At 37.7% G+C, this 15,484-nt stretch overlaps 1 protein-coding gene across 4 annotated transcripts in view; it reads right to left on the bottom strand.

Annotated features, from left to right (window-relative positions):
• PCMTD1 (protein-L-isoaspartate (D-aspartate) O-methyltransferase domain containing 1) overlaps positions 1 to 15,484 on the bottom strand; it is a 69,169-nt gene that overhangs the window by 17,245 nt on the left and 36,440 nt on the right. For 3 of the 4 annotated variants that reach the window (XM_053208359.1, XM_027042842.2, XM_053208360.1), the window contains one exon: positions 8,642 to 8,744. In XM_053208359.1, coding sequence (XP_053064334.1) covers positions 8,642 to 8,744 — 103 coding nt within the window. Of the gene's footprint in view, positions 1 to 2,526; positions 2,719 to 8,641; positions 8,745 to 15,484 lie in introns of all 4 variants that reach the window. The other variant, XM_027042845.2, reaches the window with a different exon arrangement.

Genomic DNA, 15,484 nt, shown 5'->3' with positions numbered 1-15,484 from the left:
AAAATAAATGTAAAATAGCGCAATATTTCTTTTATTTATGTGTAGGGGCGTGGGTATTTCAAAAGCCACATAAACTAAAGATACTAAACAAATACCCTTCTGCTTATAATCTCTGACGAGGCGCTTCAAATACTTTCTCCTTAATACAGGTTTCCCTTTGAAACATTCCCCTGGTATTCCTTTCTATTTCTGTGAATATTTCTTCTGAATTTTAAATGTATCTCCATCACCTATGACAGTCCTCAGAATACATTTACTAAGAGAACCATACAAAAAACATAAATGTTTTCTACCTATCCACTTTGAATAGGAACCCAAAAAATCTTAGGACTAGAAGAGAAACTTGCCCAGAAAGATACAGAAAAATATGTGCCTATGATACTTTCTATAACAGTACGATGATCCTTGCTGTACTAAACTGGTCACTATTAAAAAGCTGTAACTTCATGCTACAGAAGATAGTTTTTCTCAAAATGCCAAAAAAGGCAAAACTCAAATAATTTCAAAAAATCCTCACCTTTAATGAATAAATCAACTGTCCTATAACTGAAAGGTACTTTTTTGGGCCTTTCAGAAGATCTTAAATAAGCCACAATAACATTAGGAAAACGACCTCATCTTTTTTCCCCCTAGAATGCAGATCAGAACAAGTATATTTTGCTTTCTCTTAGGGAGTAATCTCTAAATCTATAAATTTCTACTAATGCAAATGGAACATATATTTCTAACAAATACATACGAGTTCTTTACACTTTCATTTAACATAGTCAAATTAATTTATTTTAACAGAATATTCGAATCTGAAAGTTTAACTGAACTTGAGATGTTCCAAAAGGATTGGACTATTTCTAGATATAACATAGTAAAATTTCAAGGACATAAGAAAAACTGAGGACACTGTAATGTCTTCAAATGTTGGCACTAGAACATCTAGAACATAGAAAATTCATATGCCAGGGGCGCCTGGGTGGCTCAGTCCGTTAAGCATCCGACTTCAGCTCAGGCCATAATCTCACGGTTTGTGAGTCTGAGCCCCGCGTCGGGCTCTGTGCTGACAGCTCAGAGCCTGGAGCCTGCTTCTGATTCTGTGTCTCCCTCTCTCTGCCCCTCCCACACTTGCACTCTCTCTCTCAAAAAATAAACATTAAAAAAAATTTTTTTTAAAAAGAAAGAAAATTCATATGCCAAACACATTACCAAAAAATTGTAACACTACCAGTTTAGTGGTCATTAAGAAAAATATCTACCAGAGATAGTGTCTCATCTGGAGACTCTTGATTAGAACTATGGCTTAACCTTTTCTACCAGTAATACATGAATCCTTCACATTATTAAAGAACACAAAACAATTCTCAAAATGCATTATTATTTTACACATTGTATCTAAAAAAAAAAAGTAGGTAATGGACTATCTTTCCTAATAAAGGACTTAGAGATGAGCTTTAGTCCTTCTAACTAGGTACATATTTGAGGATCTTAGACATCCTGTATTCTAACAGTAAAACTGTGGCTTATTTTTATAACAGCATTTCACGTAAATAAACTCACACCAATTCCATGGCTAATGATGTGTGTGGGCCAATGTTTATGGATGTGCCCCCACCCGTGTCAGATGATGCCCAGGCAATATTTACAGAGAGCTGGACGACTGACTGGAGACGTGGACGGTAGCTACCGTGTCATCAGAGTAAATTACAACTCCTATTCATTCTTCCGGTGTTGACAGGAAAATAAAGAAAACATGTTCTCCCATAGGCTTTCACTATCTTCTGAAAGCTGCATCTCACCTAAGTTTCCACAAACCTCTATAGAGGCAAAGGACATATTTTAAACCACAAATACAATCTGTGTATAATCTGGAAGACTTCAGCAGTAAATTAACCAGAACTTTTCAGTTTACTACAAAGTAGTACTACACTATTTATAGATCTATACAGGAAATCTAGGTTAAAATTAGTGAAAAGGAAAACCCAAATTCCATTTTTTCACATCAATCAAAAACTATACGAAACCTAGTGGGGAGCAGGGAGGCAAACCAAAATGGCATTTCCTTCATGGTTATTATTATTCGTAAATTATCGCTCACGTGTGCTTGCTCTAATTTTTATTCTTAATTTAGGAAAGTTCATTAAAATTTTATGTCTGTTAGTAAAGTGAAAAGTAGCAATCATTTTTATTCTTTGAAGAAAATTTCCAAAACAAAATTTCCCAGATGGAGATGACTCAGGCTCCTAAATTACACCGAATTATACCTAACGATAGAAGTTATCCGTACACAAAATAAACAGCTCTGAAATGCGTGTAATAACTACAAATTTATTCACTTGAGACTTTAATCATTTGTTGATTTAAATCTGCAAAGCCAGGAACTGTTTTCAGACTCTCTTATGCGGAGAGGGAAAACTATCTGGCACGCTCTTACTAATAACGTACACTGGAAATCATTGGTGGGAAAACAGAGAGCACATTATCTTGGCTTACACACGAACACTGGCCCGAAATAACACTGGGATTCTCATCACTTACCTTAGCAGTGGTTTTCTTTATAGGTGCGTGTTGAAATATCTTCATCTGGAGTCGGACAGGTGATTTCCTTCACAGCAGGGACCTTGCCAACTTGCCCATATAATTCTTTTGATAAGCTGCTAGGAGATCAGGGTGACCTAGCCTTGCCCTGCAGCTTCCCTCTTAGACGGATAGTCTAGGTCTAGGAGCTGACTGAGAGTAGAAAAAACAACATTCCCCTTCAATACACTGTTGAAGTGGGGGGCTGACAATTTGCACACCTAGTTTATCATGTGCCACAGGATGCTGTCATTGAAAGTTTAGACAATTATTCCAATGGAATAAAGGATTTCAAGGTCATAGGAAAGAATCCTACCTTGTTCTCAGACCTCATCCAAAACCACCTGCCAAATGAATCACAGAAACCTCTTTTTCTTAAAACACTTAGTCAAAATATACATTTTGGGTCTTGAGAGCTATGACTATTTAGTTAAAACAAGGCAAAACTTCAGAATTTTCCACTGGGAAGAAACATCCAGGGAAATATTATTATCTCTTGCTCTCCAAATGCAGTTATACCATTCAAAAACTCTTATAATCAATAATTACGCTACGGAATAGTGTAAAATTTAAAAAGCAAAGACTTTACCTTTTCAAGTGTTTTCCCTTCCAACTGCATCAATCTCATCTCAGAATAATTTCAAGCATTATTTAAAGCAAAGTGTGAAGAGTAAGTAAATACAGTGTTTTTTCATTGAAAGAAGCTTTACGAAAATCCATAGGATCAAAACCAGTTTCTGAACACTTTATAGGAAACAGGACAGGTACATCACATAAAAGCGAGCGTCCAAGTATTTCAACGGTAATTTCTTCTCCTAAATCCAACTTTTCCCCGTGCCATTTCTCACGGATGTTAAAAATACGGAACTGATGAACAGCCGTGGTGACTATTTTCAAGCACTTCCGTTGCCACCATTTGAATGTACGTCGTGATTGAAAACAGTTCACAACCTGTAGTAATTGCTATAAAGCTACCATCTGAGCATTATTAGTGTATCGAAAATATTCAAGTATCTGAGAAATATTTTGAAGTAATGTTGAATGTACATTTATAGATCGCAAAACTACTTCAACTGTGCCGTAATGCTCTTAAAGAGGAAGCGGGACTATTCCAGTGGTAAAGTCGACAGGACATAGAAGCATTTTTCCAAGGCAAATCAAAGCACATGCAACACAAACCTACACTTAAAAATCAAATTAGGCCACTAGACACTGCCATAAGCCAATTACATCTTTGAAACATAAAAGAGTATACTATCTGCACTTAACGAAAACTCATACCTCAACTGCATTGCCTCGCTCACTCATCTCTGCCCCCAAAAGTAACTCACACCATAGGTGAGTTTCATCAGTGAACAGGGTAAGTATGCTTTGTAATAAAAATGCTACCGTGCATTTAACCATGTTAACAGCCCTCCTTAATCCTAATCAAAGGGAAATAAATGACGAAAATATAAGCGCTGCTTCAACTTTTGTGTCTGGGGCTAAACTGCTCGACTGTCATTCATGGGTAGCTTCCTGCTGGAACAAATATTGGGATAAATCACTGTTTACATCATCATAGCTAATTCAGAAGTAAATAAAAAGATGGACATAGCCGAGGTCACAGCCTGTCCCATCTTCAGTTTTCTCACTTGGGCAACGTGGACACCAAAATGGCCTCTAGGACTGTGGATTAAGCACGTGGAATGTACGTGGTACTTAATGAACAGACAATACATATTAGGTGCTATTATTTTTTATTATCTCATTACTGTTTTCAGTACTCATATCATGACTCATGTATATAACAAACTATATAGAAACTATAGTCTTCTGTTCAAACGGAATGAAAATCTTCAAATAAATCAAACAATGCTGCACTCATAAACTGATGTTAGACTATTCCCAGAATTAGCTAAAGTATCCTTGAAAGGGAGGGGAGACAGGATCGAGCGATGTATTCCTAGGAAATGGCACACTCCAAAGCATGCATTCTAGGGAGCTGAGTCAACTACATGCGCATGTATATATTACATAAATACATAATATTGCTATAAAAAAGTGTATACCAATTACCAACTCATTTGCAAAGCATTTACGGGATAAAGGTTTACAATTCAGGCTACTTTAACTGAATTATTCTTCCAAGCAACTACCACCGGAGAGATTATTTTGCTTACTGCTCAAGCACAAATACTGATTATAACTTGACCTTCTCCAAACTTCTTCCCTCATGAAAGCCAGACACCTAAGGGCCTTTAAGACCTAGGCCCAAAGACTTGTCTAGATCAGAGTGAGCTAAAATAAAGGTGTTCTCAAGAGTGTGAAGATACAAGGGTCAGCAAACAGGCCAAATCCACCCTGCTGCTTGCTTTTGTAAAGCAAGTATCCCTACAACACCTCATGCCCACTCCCTTTCAAAGTGTCTAAGACTGCTTCTGCATTATGGCAGGGTTGAGCAGTTGCTAAAGGGACCATTTAGCCCAGGAAGCCCAAAGTAGTTACTACTTGGTCCTTGACTAGAGAAGTTTGCCAATGTTTTAGAGGACCCTAGGAATCAAATGTCATGTTTATAAGGGAATTTCAACGAATCTGGAAATACCAACGTAGAGCAAGGATAAACCATACAAGAGAGCTCCCCCTCCTGCCCGTCTCCAAATACAGTCAATTCAGAGTAGCCTCTCCAAATTATTTTGTTTGCTGATATAGGAGTAAGGCATGGAAAGAAAATTTTAAAATGCATACATTACAATAAAGACACTTTCTTCTAAAAGAAGAAATACTACTTTCAAGACTCAGGAACCCAGCTTGCTTTATAAAATAAACACAAAAACACACACTTACATTTCTTAAAAGGTCACCTTACATTATTTATTTTAAGGTTGAGTAGTTTATGGATTTTTTTTCCCTACCTACTGTATTTGGAGTTATGATCTCCAATTGATACATGTAAGAAAATTTAAAAATGCAGTTTAAATCGTAAGTGACATAATAGTTTTGGAAAAGCAACTGATTAAAAAAGATCCAACCCTCCCCACCCCCCAAAAAAAGATCCAAACCAAAAGGATAAGGAAGGAAGAGTATTACGTTTCAGCTACCTATTCTGTGTTACACATAATCAAAAATAATCTGGTACTAAGGAATACCTAAAGAGCAATTAATTTTCCAGAGTTACTTTCTATTTTATTAATTAAAATATGCATCTTGATGACCTGTTTACAATATAATGTGACTGCTTAGAAATGGGATTTTTAAAATCACTTTGCACAGCAACTTTTTCAAATTCCAAAAGTTAATATAAATAGAAATATCATCCACAAACACCAAAAAAATTGCAAAGAAATCATCAAAACACAAGACAGAAATAACACTATTATATCTTTATAGTTTGTCACCAAAACCAAATAATATAAAAGGACCAAAACAGGAGGCCAATGAGAACTCATCGACTTTGATATCTCAGCTTCCAACCACTCACCACGTTAAGCAAATGGAAACGTTTTCCCAGTACCTAGTGCTCTTTGGATGTAAGATACTTCTATATAGAGATCTGAAATATTTAAATAATACTTCAGAACACTACCTGAAAACCAAAATAGATAATATTTCCAGAACTAATTTTTTAGACTAGTTTATGAATGTACGAATCTGCTTTAAAAAGTTGCAATACTTCAAAAACAACTGTTATAAAGTCTGACTATTTTAACTACAATAGCAAGACCATTAAAAATTATAAACATTTAGAGAAATCATATCACCATGTTTTCTAATTCATCATTTTATGAATAACAAATCTATATCACAGAGTAACAACAAATTCAAGAACTACAAGGAAATTTTAATCGTTTTATAATTATATGAAAACAATTTTAGAAAAAAAATTTTAATTGAGACACTTAAATATATAGTCTCCAAACTTCTCTGTTGCGGATTATTTGATATTTAAATTACATCAACATAGAAATGCTTTAAATAATAACATATTTTATTGTTTCCCAGGCCTAGCTGTCAGCACTAAACTTGAGCTCCATAGATACCTGTATAGAGATGCTTCAGGGATTCAAGGTTCATCCTTGAGTGCATTCTGTTGGAAATGGATTGCCATCTAGTAACACCAGACTTCATGGTAAAACTTAAACACTGGCTTTTACTAATAGTGCCTCTGTATTCTCTAAGGTCAAATGTATTCAAAAGGCCCTTTTGTGTATACTGTTTCAAGAACAAAACACATAAAATAGGAATCCAATAAATTCAACAAAATTCTATAGTTTTGGTCAACAATATAAAAGATATTCCTGTCCACATCTTAAGCATTTAACATGTTACAAATAAGCGGACAGAAATAATAAGACACAAAAGGATGATAAAACTGAATCCCAATTTCCTATAAAATAACTTCGGCTAAAAACTTTTTTTTTTTCTGTCAAACAATTTATGTTATTCTTGGGAACAGAATATGAACCAACACGGTAAGCACTTGAAAAATGATTCCAATGTGATTTAAATTTTAACTACTTATAAAGACAAGCATAAATAAGACAAAGGATGGTGTTCCCCAAATTGACGCAGAAAATTCAAATGGCTTGCTCAAATACATGGAATTAACTATAGGACAAAATAAAGCTGAACACGTTCCAGTTCACTCCAGCCTGCCCGCCTGAGGTCTCTCATAACCCGATTACAACCACAGCCAGACAGAAGCCTCCCCTTCACTGAGGATTTGCAGCAGCGTACCCGTTTTCTATTCGTCAACCAATCGAGTGCCACTTGCCAGGGGACAGATACACACTGGCCAAGGCAAGGCGAGAAAAAGCCAAGAGCAAGCAGGGGGACGGAGAGAGGGGCAGAGAAGGGGAGGAAAGAGGAAAAAAGACTCCGGCAGACGTTCACGGGGCCTTCTCCGCTTCCTTCATGCACTGTCCCGAGGCTGAAAGTCTCTTAGAAAAAAGCCTTCAGCCCTGACTCAGACTCCCAAGTTTCTCACCTCCGTGGTCGTGGCCAGGGTCTAGAGATGAGTGGGGAAGGCCCACTCCCGACAAGCAGAGTTAGAACTCTGGCTTTGTACTAAAGCTTTGCAAGAGAAGGGGACCTTGTTCTGAGCTAGTGTTCTAAGCTCTTTCAGGCTTTCCTGGAAAAGATGACTAGTCGGAAGATATGCCATCGCGTTTTACACAGTTTCGCAGAGTTCGTGCACGTCAGCGTAAGACGCCCTTGCCCCGTAGCGCTGTCATTGCTGAGTTTTAGGAACACTGCACACTGAGAAGACTCCCCTGCCGGCCGAAGGACCGAAGTCTGCACTCTCTACGGGCAAGTCCGAGTCCAAAGCAATGGCTTCGACACAACCTTATCACAAACAGATCAGTATATTTCTATGATATTAACTCCAGTTATATTACAAGGTAACTGAGTGTTTTTAAGATAGTCCTTCGGGGGCCCCTGGGTGGCTCAGTCGGCTAAGTGTCCGACTTTGGTCCGACTTCGGCTCAGGGCATGATCTCGCGGTTGGTGGGTTCGAGCCCCGCGTCGGGCTCTGGGCTGACGGCTCGGAGCCTGGAGCCTGCTTCGGATTCTGTGTCTCCCTCTCTCTCTGCCCCTCCCCTGCTCGTGCTCTGTCTCTCTCTGTCTCTCAATAATAAATAAATGTAAAAAAAAAAAAAAAAAAAAAAAGTCTTTTGTATGCTAACAGGTATCACCCTATGTTAAAGAGGGCAGGACTATGAAATTACCGCTCCAAAGGTATAAAACCAGTTTCAGAACAGTATTTTCTAACGCCAGAAAAGGTGCTTGTATGATTTTTAATGAATGGAACGTAACCCTACCGCCATTACTATCACTGTATCCGTCAGGGACGGATGCAGTGATACTAATGATTCCAAAAGTTACTTTGCGTTTATTTACAATTTACAGTTACACAGAACAAAAATGATAGCGTGATTCCTCTAACTTAATTTTTTCAGTCATTTTATACCACACTGATTTCTGCTGCGTTCAGCGGAGCAATTCAGGATCGATGAACAGCACTGAGGAACAGACATGTCATATTTAGCTGCTTATCAACTGCTCTCGAATCAAAACTATAGATGTGAATACTTACTTGTCAAAGCTGTCACTATTTTTGATGAAGCTCTCCAGTTTTTCCTTGGCATATTCCACCACATCTGAATGAAGCTCAATCCCGTGATTTATTCCAAAAGGACCTGCAATTGTAGCAGCAGCAGCATTTTTATAAAATATATATATTTATAAATACACACACATATACGTATAGTAATATGTCTTTACAGAGTTCTTTTAACTTCTGCTCACTTTTCTACCACAGGGGCATTTAAAAGGCTTGAATATGTGAATGTCTGCTAGCCAGATTTAAAAAGCTGAATCGAAAATCTCACTGTTTCCATGGCTTTGAAAGAAAGAAAAGAAAAAAGAAAAAGAAAGGAAGAAAGAAAAAAGAAAGAAAAAGGAAGGAAGGAAGGAAGGGAGGAAGGAAGGAAGGGAGGAAGGAAAGAAAAACAAAGACTAAGTTATAGAGAGTTCTCTCGAGAGCAGCCCATCTGTCAGGACAATATTGACTAAGAAATAATCATATTCTTATCTAAAGTTTTGAGTTCTTCACCATTACATTTTCATTTATCACTTGTTAAAAACTGGGTAATTCTAAAGTGCCTGACACCATGGGCTAACATGGCTATTCTATAAATGTCTCACACACCCCACTACATGCTAAGTTCCTACACTCTATGCCTTCCGGAGCTCCCCACGTCTAGCAGAATGTGGCCACCAGACGGCAGGACTACACAGCCGATTTTACTCTTCTGTTCCGGTGTCTCACACTTCACTTAGCATTTCTTTCTACCCACAGCCAAGGAGGAGTGACATTCTAGGAATGAAGACAAGGAGAGCTTTCTGAGCCCCAGGAGATGGTACTGGGAGGGAGACCTGGGACAGTCACAAAATACCGGCAACCGAATTCACATCTCCCAAAGCTACTGGGCGCATTACCGCCTGCCCCGTGACACACAGGACAGTAACACAATCTCACCTGGGTAGGCTACGTGCTTTTGAACTTCCAAAACTGAGCCAGAGTTTTCTACTCTATACTTATATTTTTATTTTGAAATTGGTCTTCTAGGAAAAAAATACGTGTATGTATCTTCCCTATCTGATACATACTTCTTTTTGTATCTTGTATCTTAGGAACTAATTAACTGGATATACCCCCTACTGAATGTCATTAAAATACAATACATAGTGGAGTTCTACTGACCTCTAAGATTTTTTAAACAAAAAAAATCAGTCACCAATTATCATGTTTGAATGTTCACAGGGCACCTGAAAAAAAAATGATGTATGATCTACAAACTACCTAAACTAGAAAAATTAAACCAAAATGTTTGGATACTATCTTCAAGCCAAAATCAGATAATGCTTTAACCTACTGCATTTCTAACATATTCCATTTAATATGATTAAAAAAAACGGTTATACTTGAAAGATGTATTCAGATACGGGTAAAAAGGTACATGATCCATCAAAACGCAACGGGTAGAATTAACTACCTTTGCAGTGTTTTCATACTTTTAAAGTAAGTTATGCTGATTGATGCAATCTTAAATGTTCTGTTTTGGTCTCCTTACAGTCAAACATTTGGGTCGTCTGAAAACTGGAACATCCTATCTGGTATCATTTTAGACCTCTTGTAATTCCTGATTATTACCATAAACAAAAATAACCTGTCTTCAAAAATGAAAGTGGCAAATAAATAAATAAATAAACTCAGAGAACACATGGGGACATCTCTTTTTTATATTGAATCTGAATACTTTAATAACTTGAATTTCCATAAGGAAACAAAGAATGCTAGGAAACCCTGAACAAAGTTTTCCTCACTAAAAAAACTCAACTCATAATTACTTAACATTATGCACATATTGAGGAAAATACTGTTCTAGGAGATAAATTCCTAGGTGATCCATTTAATGTAAAACAAAGACTTCCATATTTTCATTATTCATTAAGAATCTAGCTATAGTAATCAACTATTCTTATGAGACCAGACCCGGGCTACATGGATAAGAAATCAATGAAAAACATCCATATTGCTAGAATCTGAAGTTTCCTTTAAGACCGAATGCATAAGCTACATAATAAAGGTGTCATGTAAAGAATCTGGAAATCAAGGCTTGTATTCAGTATTTCACACTGCTTTCTTAAGAGAGGGAGTCTGACCTTGAGTTCTATTTCAAAGGGACTACACAGGTGGTTCATCACTTAGAAGTCTCTTTTTTCTTTCCTTGCTTTCTGCTTATTGTCTAAAACCAAAGCGGCAACTTTTGGAAATAAGGTTAAAGTTCATTTAGAAAATTTCTTAAGGATGTTTTTCACATAACTTGTTTTTCACATTACCTGGGTATAAAAACAATTTCATTAATATATAAAGGGTTTGACCATACCGTAAACAGACGTGCAGAATATATTATGTATTAACTTCTAGTGCAAATACACCATTTATGATTTTTTAATGAACGAAATGTAAGTAACATGGAAACATATCCTTATCACTATTAAGCTGTATAATTAACATATTAAAAATAGTACATTTAAGAGAATTCATTAATAAAAGACAGAACTTAAATAGCAATGTTGCCAATATCTCATTTATTTAGAATGTAAAATACAACTGGAACATTTTAAATATATGATAAGAATGTAGTGTGATGCTGTTTATTACAACTCATATTTGACATAGGCATTAAATAGAGCAGAAAATAAAACCTAGAAAACTAAGAACACAAACACAGCTACTTCCAAGGAAAGGGCCTCAGAGACCTAGGGTGGGAAGGAGACATTTCTGTCATTACACCCTTTTGTCTACAGTGTCCAGACTATACCCATACATATAACTTTTTATCAGAAAATAATGGGCTAGTCAAAGAGATCACCAAAAAATAGTCTTCAGATTTTCAAATTAATAAAAGAATTCTAACAGAAAGGTACAACGGAAAAAATGAAACAGTATCCAAAAGAAGTGTCAACACTTTCTAGCACCATCTAAGAGATAAAGTATAAATGTAACTTTGTATTCAGTAGTTACCAATTCTATTCTGTATTTGCCAATGTGAAGAGGCTTTTCTGTAAATGCTAACGGTTTCATTTTTTGTATTACATATTAAAAAAATAAAAGTACTAACAGTTGACCATTATCTCTAATAGCTAAACATTAAAGAAAAAATAGAAATATACACAGAAATCAAAGTTTAATTAAGACAAATAGCGATTAGGAAAACCTAGGGGCTCCTGGGTGGCTCAGTCGGTTGAGTGGCCGACTTGGGCTCAGGTCATGATCTCATGGTTTGTGAGTTCGAGCCCTGCATCGGGCTCTGTGCTGACAGCTCTGAGCCTGGAGCCCGCTTCGGAGTCTGTGTCTCCCTCTGTCTCTGCTCCTCTCCCGCTCACACTCTTTCTCTCCCTCAAAAATAAATGAACATTTTAAAAAAATTAAAAAAAAAAAAATTAAACTGTAAATGCTTGGTTCCCACCCCAGACAGACCAAGGGAATCTCTCAGGGTGTGGCCTAGGCCCTACAGATAACCTTAAACACAGTCCAGGCTGAGCACACTAGCCACATCCTCCCGATTTTTAAAATCTCTTTGGACTATCCAAATCTCTATTCTCATTGGTAAAGTGTTACCAATAAAAGCATGTTGGATAAAACTAAGTATTTACCACAAGAGGGAGCAGGTGAATCAGTTACTTGAGTTCTATGAAACTAGTATAAAGTTTCTCAATAACAACTGAAATATATAATGTAAAAACATTTTTTAATAAGTGCCAATGATATTTTATTACTAATTTTAGTTGTATAAAATAAAGCATTGGGGGAAGATTTAGAAGCAACTTTGTAAGAATTCAGAGACAGTAACAGGTAAGAGAATAGGTTTCATTCTCTCTGTAAACATCTTGGGGTATAACAAAGAGACATAAATAGTGCAAAGGTACATAAAGGAAAGGGAAGTAAAAGCAATCCGCAAAAGATTAAGTAATCATTAACTAGATAAAAAGAAATTGATCTCATATATTGCCACTTAAGATAACAATTTCTTATGGTTTTCCATACATTTTTGTACAAAAAGAGCACGTTAAAGAAAAACAGGGTCAAATGTTTACTGAGTCCTGCCACGTTCACATAACCATTCTGAAGCTAGCTGGATCTGCCTAACACTAGACTAGACTTGGTTCTCCGCTCTGCAGGTTTAGGAAAGGCTTCATGAAGCAAATCTTGAAAATTTTCCAGAAAGTTCCAGCTCCAGTCCCTCGAGCTCCTCTCAGCTGACGGCGGATTTCTAAGTGCTATTTTTCTTTGTTACACTTGAATTTTAGATGTATGTTTACACAAAATCTGAACATGTTGGCTTAAACAGTTACAGAAAATAGACCCGAGCCCTTAAGTAAACTACATGTCCAAAACCAGACGTCACGATCAGATCATTTACATGTTTCCACCCAGCAGGCTAAGAATACACTCAAGTCTAGTATGTTCACAGCAACTTATGACTATCTCACACATCTACGGTGGAACATTAAAATAGAGATTAGGTTTCTACCAGAGTAAATTCAATCAACTGAGAATAAAACGTGCTCACCTACAAAAAACAGTTTTAAAAGTTAATTTAAACAGCTTTACACTTGATCTAAATTCTTTTTAATGCAATCATTTCCCCTGGAAGCGATTTTCAGCAGCTCTTTCACTGCACTGCATATTTGTGAAATACCTGAAGATACACTGGGGCCAGCATGGTGACCAATTCACATAACAAACAGTGAACTAAATGAAGAATGGGCCGGTGAAACTGACAACAATGCTTCTATTGCTAGTTCAGAAATGAGAAGCACAACTTCAAGTGTACAGGATGGGTCTCGTTTTCTGCTGGATCCTCAGCAGCCACCACAGTGTTCAATATAACAAACACCTTTGAAGGAATAAAAAAGTACAAAAATGTACCTACGCTCCCAAACTTAAAAGGTTCACAACTCGGACTGAAGCAAATGATGTACACAAAACCTAAAATGTGTATTTTTCATGTCTAAATTTAAATATCATGTATACTGGCAAAAGTCATTAAGTATATGGCAAATCTATTTTATCTGTTACCACCACAGAACGAGGCACTGCAAGGAAGACTGAGGGAAGTACATTGCATTCAAAAGAAGTCTGTTAACGTTAGCTATGATGGGAATCTTCTAAAATGCAATACATACTTTCCTTCATGTACCGAAGGAGATTATGACTTCAAGTCAGCTATTATCCACATAATCATGTGAGTATCATGCAAAAGTAGAGGTGTCCCCAACTCTATGAAGTTACTCTTGAAGTGGGGACCCGCCAACCAGACAAAATGGAGAGAAATGGAAAACCTTTTCGAGTATACCTTTCGATTCATTGGGAATTTTTTAACCCTACCAGTATGTTACCCATTCCACAAAAACTGATGAAAGAGTGAAGAGAGTCTGATGTCCAGGTTTCCACCTGGAAGAATTTGGGGTAGAAAATAAAAAGCTACCTCTCACCAGAATGAGCAACAACAGGAAGAAGAAAACGTGAACTGTGTGCCTCGTGTGGGACAGAGTAAGAGACGGTGACCCGAGCCGGAAACAGGCTACACTTCCAGAATCTTGTGCACACTGAAGAGACGGGCGGTAAGCACCATGTATTCAGCATCCAGTGTGTTGGCCCAGCCCGGAAGATCAAGAGCGTCCCCGGTTCAGGAGACAGGCCAGGCCTTGGTGCTAGAAACTGGTGAATCCTCTGTACATGGATGTTACCTGAAGACAGAAGAAAAGATCCACCCTTCACCCTTTGCTAGCCAAAGCCAAATCAGCTTCCCTAACAGGACGAAAAGTGTTCACAAAGGCAGTGGAAAGAGACTTGAAATCCAGGGAAAGAATCTTTGAATGCCAAAGGTGTGGGAGGGTAGCTGAGCCGACCCCTGCAGAAGCCACACTCCAAGAGAATGTTAAGACAGGTTCTAGAAGGGATCAGGAACTCCAGCAGGCCAAGTAGCCCTGCTGACTCAAGCCAATCTCTGGCTCTCATCTACGTGCTCAGTCCAACCGACCAAGTCCGCTCAGGGAAAACTGTATGAGGAGAGGAAGGGAATAGGCACCAGCTCCTACCCTGTGAGATCTTCACAAGTTACTTTACACATAAAGAGACAAATTCGGAAAGCTTAAGTAATCTTCCGAAACACAGGGTTGACACTCCTAACTTACGGTAGTTTATGTTCTCTAAAGTTCAGCAAACACTGAATTACCAAGTGCCGAACCACTCTAGTAGGGGAGACACGTACACACACACACGTACCTCAAACACATAATAATCTTAAAACCTAAAAACTCAATCTGCTTGTTCGCTTTATTTTACAAAAGAGAAAACGAACTTCCAAACTATTAAGAGATGTTTGCCCGAGAGCATCCCAGGAGGGGCCAAACACGGGCTCCAGAACCAGAGGAGCTGCTTGTGCTGCACTGTCCCCTTCTGTCTTCATCTGCTAGGCTCCTCTAAAAGCCAGCTGTGACAAGAAGGCACAGCTGTCCCCCGTCCACCCCAGCGAGGAACATGCAGAGTGACCCAAAGTGTTCACGCCTCCGCTCTCGTGCACAAATGACCTCAAAAGCCACCAAGTACTGATCTGAGAGTTACAAATAAATTTTAAGTAGCAAATTCACAAACAATAGGGAGCAACTAACTGTAAAACAAAGACAATCTGAGTTGGGGAGAGTTCATCCTGAAGATAAATACAAACTCAAGATGTGCAAGAACAACCTAAGATTTTTCACACCAAGGGGACTGCCTTGGAACTCTGAAGAACAGTATGAGGAAATATAACCAGAAATTACTGTGAAAACTTTGTAAAATTTCTGAAATCTGTAGTTTCCTAAT

This window comes from Acinonyx jubatus, chromosome F2 (genome assembly GCF_027475565.1).
Source record: "Acinonyx jubatus isolate Ajub_Pintada_27869175 chromosome F2, VMU_Ajub_asm_v1.0, whole genome shotgun sequence".
Taxonomy (NCBI): Eukaryota; Metazoa; Chordata; class Mammalia; order Carnivora; family Felidae; genus Acinonyx; species Acinonyx jubatus.
The sequence above is the reverse complement of the archived record's forward strand: the minus strand, read 5'-3'. Positions and strand labels throughout refer to the sequence as shown.